The sequence below is a fragment of the Labrus bergylta genome, chromosome 1, assembly GCF_963930695.1.
Source record: "Labrus bergylta chromosome 1, fLabBer1.1, whole genome shotgun sequence".
Lineage (NCBI taxonomy): Eukaryota > Metazoa > Chordata > Actinopteri > Labriformes > Labridae > Labrus > Labrus bergylta.
This window is the reverse complement of record NC_089195.1, coordinates 10817674-10825484: the sequence shown is the minus strand read 5'-3', so window position 1 is coordinate 10825484 and position 7811 is coordinate 10817674. Positions and strand designations below refer to the sequence as shown.

At 39.5% G+C, this 7811-nt stretch overlaps 1 protein-coding gene across 4 annotated transcripts; it reads left to right on the top strand.

The window, feature by feature from the left end:
* Window positions 1–125: 125 nt before the first annotated feature.
* On the top strand, window positions 126–7119 carry odad3 (outer dynein arm docking complex subunit 3). 4 transcript variants are annotated; one of them, XM_065953746.1, is made up of 13 exons: window positions 126–748; window positions 953–1074; window positions 1193–1270; window positions 1638–1829; window positions 2006–2107; window positions 2776–2880; window positions 3041–3163; window positions 3239–3388; window positions 3471–3631; window positions 3745–3901; window positions 4041–4226; window positions 5546–5633; window positions 5939–7119. In XM_065953746.1, exons 1-13 carry the CDS (start codon window positions 673–675, stop codon window positions 6061–6063), a joined length of 1665 nt encoding a protein of 554 aa, XP_065809818.1. In that variant the 5' UTR covers window positions 126–672; the 3' UTR covers window positions 6064–7119. The 4 variants fall into 4 exon arrangements, with proteins under 4 accessions (XP_065809818.1, XP_020508955.1, XP_065809812.1 ...); XM_020653299.3 differs by having other exon boundaries at window positions 2755–2880; window positions 4077–4226; XM_065953740.1 differs by having other exon boundaries at window positions 2755–2880; window positions 4056–4226.
* The last annotated feature ends 692 nt before the right edge of the window (window positions 7120–7811 follow it).

Sequence of the window (7811 nt, the reverse complement as noted above, 5' to 3'; positions counted from 1 at the left end):
TGCATCTGTGTTTATGTGGGTGTCATAACAACCAAAATTTAGCCCATTCAGCAAACAGACATCCAAATATAATCTGGAAATATATGCAACAGCTCTTTTGTCATTCTATTTGGATATCTGATCAGATTTGTTCTTGTCATTATGAATTATAGGTATCTGTAATGATATTTTCAATAGTCATTCATCAGTATTTTTTGTATCTGGAAAGTTTTTGGGTAGCCTATCTAATGTGTTAGGTTTGTGGTTTGGTATTAGTTGCATTGTATTCCAGAAATGGGAATTTGACATGGTAAGAATATTCACAGATTAATTTGTGGATATAATTTAAATTTACTTCACATGAAAGACAAAAGGGGCATCATTTTTAATAGGAGGAATTTGGGTTGGCTATTTGACAGTTCCGAATGACAAGACTAGCATTCTTTTAACAACATTTCTATGAGAAAGATTCATTTGTGGAGTTCACGACATGACAATCTGACACTTGAGAATACATTTAAAATATTAAAAGGTGTATGACCGCAGACCGTGTGTTTTTGTTGTCGTGGGAAGTTGACACGTGGGGTTAATAATAAGCGTCACTTTGAGTGTACACGTTGCTAGGCAACACGAGACGAATAGAGGCCTTCGCTTGTTGCTCCGGCAGTCCGACAACGAGCCACCAGCATCAACATGCCGCTTAGTGGGACGGTGAAATATCCGCTGCATGACCGAATAACAGAGATGCAGCGTAAAATTCAACTGTTGGGTAAGTAGTCTCCGTGGTGATTTCAGGTAATGCTAAACACGTTTGGTTTGCTAAGTGCCGTACTAAGCTGAACATGACTAGTCACTTCAAATCCATTAATAAGTTAAACAGAAGTAGCTACTGGCTTTGTCGCTGAAAGGTTAATAAACAATAAAACGCTTTTCTCCGTGTATTGTTGCTGTAAGTATTTATTTTGTCCACTAGAGGGCGACAGAACTGCTTACTATGAGAGCTCTCAGTCAACCATGGAGAGGAACAGAGAGTCCATCCACCAGCTGAGACAGGACAACCAGCTGCTGTACACGAAACTGGCACAGGCAAATGCTGTAGGTCTCCATGGGATAGAGCCTTTTTCCCAGAGTCAGTGGAATAAATCATCATAAATCATACCTGACCTGCTTTACAATTACAATATTCTTCTCTGTTTTGTGTCTTCCCCCTCAGGGTGATGAAAATGTGATCAAAGTGGCTTTTCAGAACAGAGGCTTGGAGAAGGAGATCTTCCGCAACAAGTCAGGGAAGGTGAGAGCAAGGACTATTAATTCTGTTCATTAAGGTTGCCAGGTGTTTTGCTCATGGTGGATTTATGTTCTCTGTACATAATCTGCTAAATGATTTGTAGAATTGTAAAACAACAAAGATAAAAGTTTTGATCTGCTCTTTTTTGTAGTGTGTCTTGAATGTCTTGAGATAACATTTGTAACAAATGTACCCTTTACAAATTCAAATCCAGACTATTGATTGATTAAGACCATTTCAACTGTATAGGTTGAACTCACTCCTTACACACAGATTTTATTTGTAACAATGTAAAATTAACATTAAAATGACCATCCCTCTGTTTCACTTTTCTTACACATCATCTTCTGGGTCAATACCCTATTCTCAGGCAGCTCTTACAACACTAGACCGCAGTGTGCTGTCCAAGATGAAACGTCTCAATGCCCTAAAACACACCACTCAGACCAAGCAGCGCCGCCTCGAAGAGTTGAATACAGAATACCAAAGGATGAAACCAGAAGACAGCAGTGGAGCACAGCTTGCTGATGCTCAAAGTCGGAAGAAAGTTGAAGATTCCATGGTAAAAACAGGTCATGCCCATCTGAAAACATGGAAGATACTGTTTGCTTTTTCTGACCCTGATGTTGGGTGTGTGTGTGTGTGTGTGTGTGTGTGTGTGTGTGTGTGTGTGTGTGTGTGTGTGTGTGTGTGTGTGTGTGTGTGTGTGTGTGTGTGTGTGGGGGGGGGTGTCTTTAGAACCTGCGGTCACTGAAGAATAGCCTGGAGAAGACCCAGTTTAAGTTCAAGGAGGCGGAGAGCATCATGGCTAGCTATAAAAAAGTCAAAAGTCACCTGCAGGTGAGTTCAACTCAAACCTTTTAAGTCTGAAAAACATTTGTTTTCATTTTTCACTTGCCAGACTTATTGCAGAAATATTTTTTTCACTGCCTCCAGAAATGATTTGTGTCTACAAAAACTTTTGTGCAGAGCTTTTCATTGTAAGTTTTATTGTACAGTTTATGAAGCTTTCTAACTGTTGGCATACAGCATTGCTAGACGTAGGTAATTGTTCATTTGCCATTAGTAGGCTCTCATGAGAGATCTACATCTTCAGTGTTTTGTCCACCATTTGTGACACACTGTGTGCTCGTGATATGTAAATGTCGATTGATGTACTTCCAATGCCCTCACTTAACTTTAATTCTCATTTTAACATTCTTTGTCCTTTTTTGTGCCATATTTATATTTTATCAGGTCAACTTACAAAGCAGATACTCCCAGATACTCCCATTTGTTCAATGATCTTATTTCAGTATGTGCAATGTACCAGTAGGTTATGCCCTCATTTCCTGATCACAAACAAATGATAAATTATATTAAGTCAGGAACATTTCATGCAGTAGTCATAAGGTAACAGTTCTCTGAGGATTTTTCATATTGTTAACTTAAAGTTTGTCTCAGCCATTCTCTACTTCAATATTTCCTGTCCACTCATTCCTCTTGAGGATGAGGCCCTCACTTTCCAGGGCCAGCTGGACAGTCTAGAAGCAGAAATCCTGAAGCACAGGGAGGAACTCAACAACATGCAGTCCATGAACACTGATGCTCAGCTCTCTAAAGAAGCTGCTAAGGTGATCTGCAAACCCTTCTACGATGAGTTCACAACAATGTTTCCCTAAAGCGATGTTCTAGCTACGTAAATGTCAATATTAGAGTCCTATCATACTATCATTTTAATTGCCACACGCCTCCCTTCTTTTCATCTCCCCTTCCCATTCCTCTTCCTGGAAGATGGAGTTACAACAGCAGGAGGAATCGCTCCACAAAGAGCGCAAGGAGAGAGAACGTATTATAGCCAGCTACAGGAAAAAGGCTGAGGAGCACAAGGCCCAAGCTGAAAAATTGGATAGAAGGGTGAGATGTACACACAGTCAAATGCCATATGTGCATATCCAGTAAATGATTGAGTGAAAGAATATAAACCTTTAGGCTCAGAGAGCAACTATACAGCCGGATGAGCTGAGCAGTGAGGCCCAGCGCAGCAGCCCCAGGATGCCAGGTGAGGAGGAGAAAGTCCTCTCCACTTTTGAGGAGGCCTTTAGACGCATTAAGGAGGCCACAGGAGTCACAGATATCCAGGTAAACGTATGAGATTCATTTGTTGTTGAGGAAAGTGTTTATGACATTACTACACATATGTTTGTATTTTTCACGTGCGCAGGAGATAGTGGAGCGCTTTATCTCACAGAAGGAGACTCACCAACGCCTGGAGAAGCTGAAGGAAGATAATGAGAAAGTGCTGCAGCAGCTGCAGGAGCAGAAGGAGCTCCTAAACCAACAGTTTCAGGATATGAAATATTCTGGAGAGGCTAAACTCTCCAGGTGAGACACTTACACAGTAGTGGACTGAAGGCATAGCGTTGCACATGCTATGTAAAGTTTTCTCTGAAGCCTCTACTCCTACGTCTACTCCTCTTTCTCTGTGGTTTTCCCAGTGACCAACAGATGCTGGAGGAGTGCGAGCAGCAGCTGCAGGCTCAGCAGCGTAGGTGTGATGCCTGTGAAGAGCGCCTGGATTGGCTTGTGAAAACCCTCAGTACTGTCAGAGCTGGGGTGGAGCACCTTGCTGACAAACTTCAACAAATCACTCTGGTAATGATGTTAGTCATCATGGATGTAGCACTTCCAAATCTGTGTTGAACTATTGAACACTTCATTTATTTACTGACATTAACGCTTGTGTCTATGCTTTGAACTCCTTTTATTTCTTATATTATTTTTTATCTTTAAGCTTTTGTGTACTCAGTTATCCCCCATGTCTGTCCAGACTGAGGACGCCGTGGCTGAGGTGTCTCCTGACTCAGATGAGTTTGTGGTGGAGCTGATGACTCAGTGTGAGCTGAAGCTGCAGTTACTGCAGGAGGAGCTTCAGGGGAAGGATCAGGCTGCTAGCATGAAGGAGATAGAGGAAGAGGAGGTAAGTCACGGCTACACTACACTCATCCAGCATTACATTGGTTTGAAATCCAAGTGATGGTGCTAATAAGGATATTCTAAATGATTTTGTTTTAACAGAGATATTGATTACAGTATTGTTCTGTGCAATTTTAGTGAAAGACATAAATGGTTTCAAAACAAGTTGAAACTGATGCAGTCATCTAACAAAGGCATATTCAAAACATGAAGATCAATGTTTTTTTTCTTTGCTTTCAAATTAAAATTTAATAAAATAGTGAGGTAGCCGCATATCATCATCTGCAATCTAGCCCCATTAAAAGGGAAATCAAGCACATGAGCAGCAAAACATTACGATAAGTGTCTTAAGATAAGATCAGGTTTCCAACTCAGTCAGCCAATAATACTCTAGCTGCTCACACGTTAGCCTGAACTTGATGAACAGGAAATTGAAGTTTGCAAATAGTTTGTATGTGGGGCACAGATGGCCTAGCGGTGAGGTCGCGCCCCATTTAGTGGGCTATATACCTCCAAGCAGGCGGCCCTGGTTCAGGTCTGGCCTGTGGCCCCTTTCCAGCATGTCACTCCCCACTCTCTCCCGTTTCCTACTCTATTCACTGTCCTATCAAATAGAGCCAAAAATGTGGGGTTTTTTTTAAACTAATACAACAAAACAGTATTTACATCCTCTTGTTTAAGCCTCCACTGCAAAGTAGGACTATAAAGACTGCATGAGTGAGCATGTTTGTTCTTTATCACTTTACCAGGCCAGGAATCAACTTGTCTTTCAGAGAACACATCAGAGTGGACCATAGAAAACACGTAACAGCCATTCACTAATGCCATTCACTAATGGCACGGATGATCAGCTCTAAATTTAGATGGATTAGTCTTTTTTTAACTGATGTAACTCTGACCTGATTTTTACTCCATCAACTCAGCTTTGTTTGCTCAACTTGAACAAATATAAGAAACCATAACAGAAACCACCAAGTCTCTGGAAATGACCATTTAGGATGGTGGGAATTGAACAACAATGACAGCGAGATTGTTATAATAGAAACTATCAAATCAACCTCTAACATTGTTTCCTAAGAATCAGTTACAAAAAAAACTGTAATCTCTCATAAATGTGAATTTCATGAACATTGATCAAATAAATAGCATCAATAGAGAGAAATAAAAGGAGTAATTACAGGAATATAACATTGAAAGAAACTATACTACAAAGGTTTTGCCAAATTCCAGAATAATATTTTATTCTGTAAAAAGAGGCTAATTAATGTTTTTACAGGTTGTTGACTTTTTTTCCAATGTGTGTCTGTTTATTGCTTTGAGTAGTTCTACATCAGGATTGCAGGAAAACTGCCAGCTTATAACACCCGTGTCAAGCTGCCTGAAGACCAAAGTCTGGACCTCTTTGAGGATGGTGAGTTGGGAACCACTCGCGCGCGCGCGCACACACACACACACACACACACACACACACACACACACACACACACACACACACACACAAACACACACACACACACACACACACACACACACACACACACACACACACACACACACAAACACACACACACACACACACACACACACACACACACACACACACACACACACAAACACACACACACACACACACACACACACACACACACACAGATTTGAAGACTATCATGGGCCTTCAGGCTATATCTGTCTCATTCTTCTCCGTTTTTGTCTCAGAGGATGAGAGTGAAGAGGATGAATCCGAAGTCATCTCACAGGAAGCGCTAAAGCGCCAGTCCCAGCTTATCATTGACTCCAACTCCAAGAAGAAGCCCTGGAAGAAGAAGAAGGGCAAGTTCTGATCCAACACCACAGCCTCAAGACCCAAGATAAAAAGAGATGTTTTTTTAACCAAAAAAAGAAATTTGGGGAGGGAAAATAATTTACTTTCAGATTTTCAGTTTGCTATTTTTGCCTTTGAAAGTGTAATAGGAGTTGAATAAAAGTGAATTAATGGGTCACAGAAAATATGTTTTAGACGTGATGAAAGATTAGAACAATCAGAAGATTTATGAATAGATGTGCCTTTAAAACTGGTTTCTTGTTGTATGAGGTTCTTTTTGTTTTGTTTTGACAACAGTCATGTCCTCTGTCTGGTGTCATTGTTGCACCAACACTCACTGCTCCAACTTTTTGTTACAACTCAGAATTTCTGCTTCTCTGAAAAAAAGAATAAAAACATTTAAAATACAATTTTTTCCTCATGTCACATATTCTATTTTTTCTTCTTTTTGAAAATCATAAGTGGTTGTTTGTGGGCAGGTAAATAAATGTAAACATGTACAACTCTACCATTACCTGTGATGAATACTGTCTTAATTAATTAGTGCATGACATTGATGCTTAACATGCACATACTTTGTCACAGTGTTGAATGTGATACAGAGTTGTGTGTGAAAACCTTTCCTGCTTGTAGGAATGCATTCAGCCAACACGTGTTCCATTTCTGCTATGTTAATCATCTCTAAAGCTCTTCAAAAAGGCTGCTACTGGAAGAACAACAACTGTTAATACAGAAATGTTTATATAACCTCAATGTTTGTCTCTTTTTTTCACCCATGTCTCAAGAACCACAACTCCTGGCTGCAACTAAATGATTGAGGTCACAGCTGATGTTTCATGTTCGTTTCTGCTGCATGCTTTTTCCTCATACTTTTCTGTTATCTTAATAATGTTGATTCCACTCTGAAAGCGTGTTCTTTTGACCCACATTCAATTAATAATATGCATTTTAAACAGTATTTGTTTCCCACTCATTTTAGCTCATGACATCCAACATCGTAAGTTATTGCCTTTGTTTGGATGTGTTATGATCATTTCATGAGTGGCTTTACTCAAACAGATTGTCTAACATTGCATTCATATGTAAATTATATAGGAAAATAAAAATATGAGGATTTTTTTGGGAAGCCCATTTCCACTCTTCATTTAGGTATCGCTGAATAAGAACATTATCAGGTTATAATTTAGTTGAAAAGGTAGTAAACCTATAGTCTAACAACCTTTGGTTTGACAATTGCATTAATTCTCGATGGAGTCCTGAAGCCCCCACCGTGAAGATAGACATGAAGACAAATCACCTGAGAATGAAATATTCATTTTTCATAAACAACGAAGGGTTATATGTGGAAGACTTTTTTTTAAAACGTGAAAGACTGAACAAAAAAAAGATAGGCCTACTTAATGTAACTTGGCAAGTATACAAGTATTTAATAATGTACGAATGTAGCCTTCTAAACACTAAAAAACATGTCACACCTTGTTGACAGAGATCTCAAACTGAAGATCGCGGATAGAATGAAAGGTAGTGTAAGATGTTCTCTAGCTGGGTTATATTCAAATTAGACACAGGCTTAGTTATGACCTACATATTCAATTATTGATGGCCTCATCATAACATTAAAACATGCACTAACATATGAAATACAACCCAAAATCATGAATCATGTCGACCAATGTTCGTTAATAAATAAGCCAAATATATCGGCAAATACATCCGAGCCTGTGTATGGTGTATAGTCGCCTGCATAAAAAGCATTTTTTTTCTATT

Bases quoted from the DNA above. Each gene is read 5' to 3' on its own strand.
- odad3 (XM_065953737.1), top strand. From the start codon at position 673: ATGCCGCTTAGTGGGACGGTGAAATATCCGCTGCATGACCGAATAACA. The intron at 3,164-3,238 runs GTGAGATGTACA...ATAAACCTTTAG, and splicing joins CTGAAAAATTGGATAGAAGG to GCTCAGAGAGCAACTATACA. The intron at 3,632-3,744 runs GTGAGACACTTA...TGGTTTTCCCAG, and splicing joins GGAGAGGCTAAACTCTCCAG to TGACCAACAGATGCTGGAGG.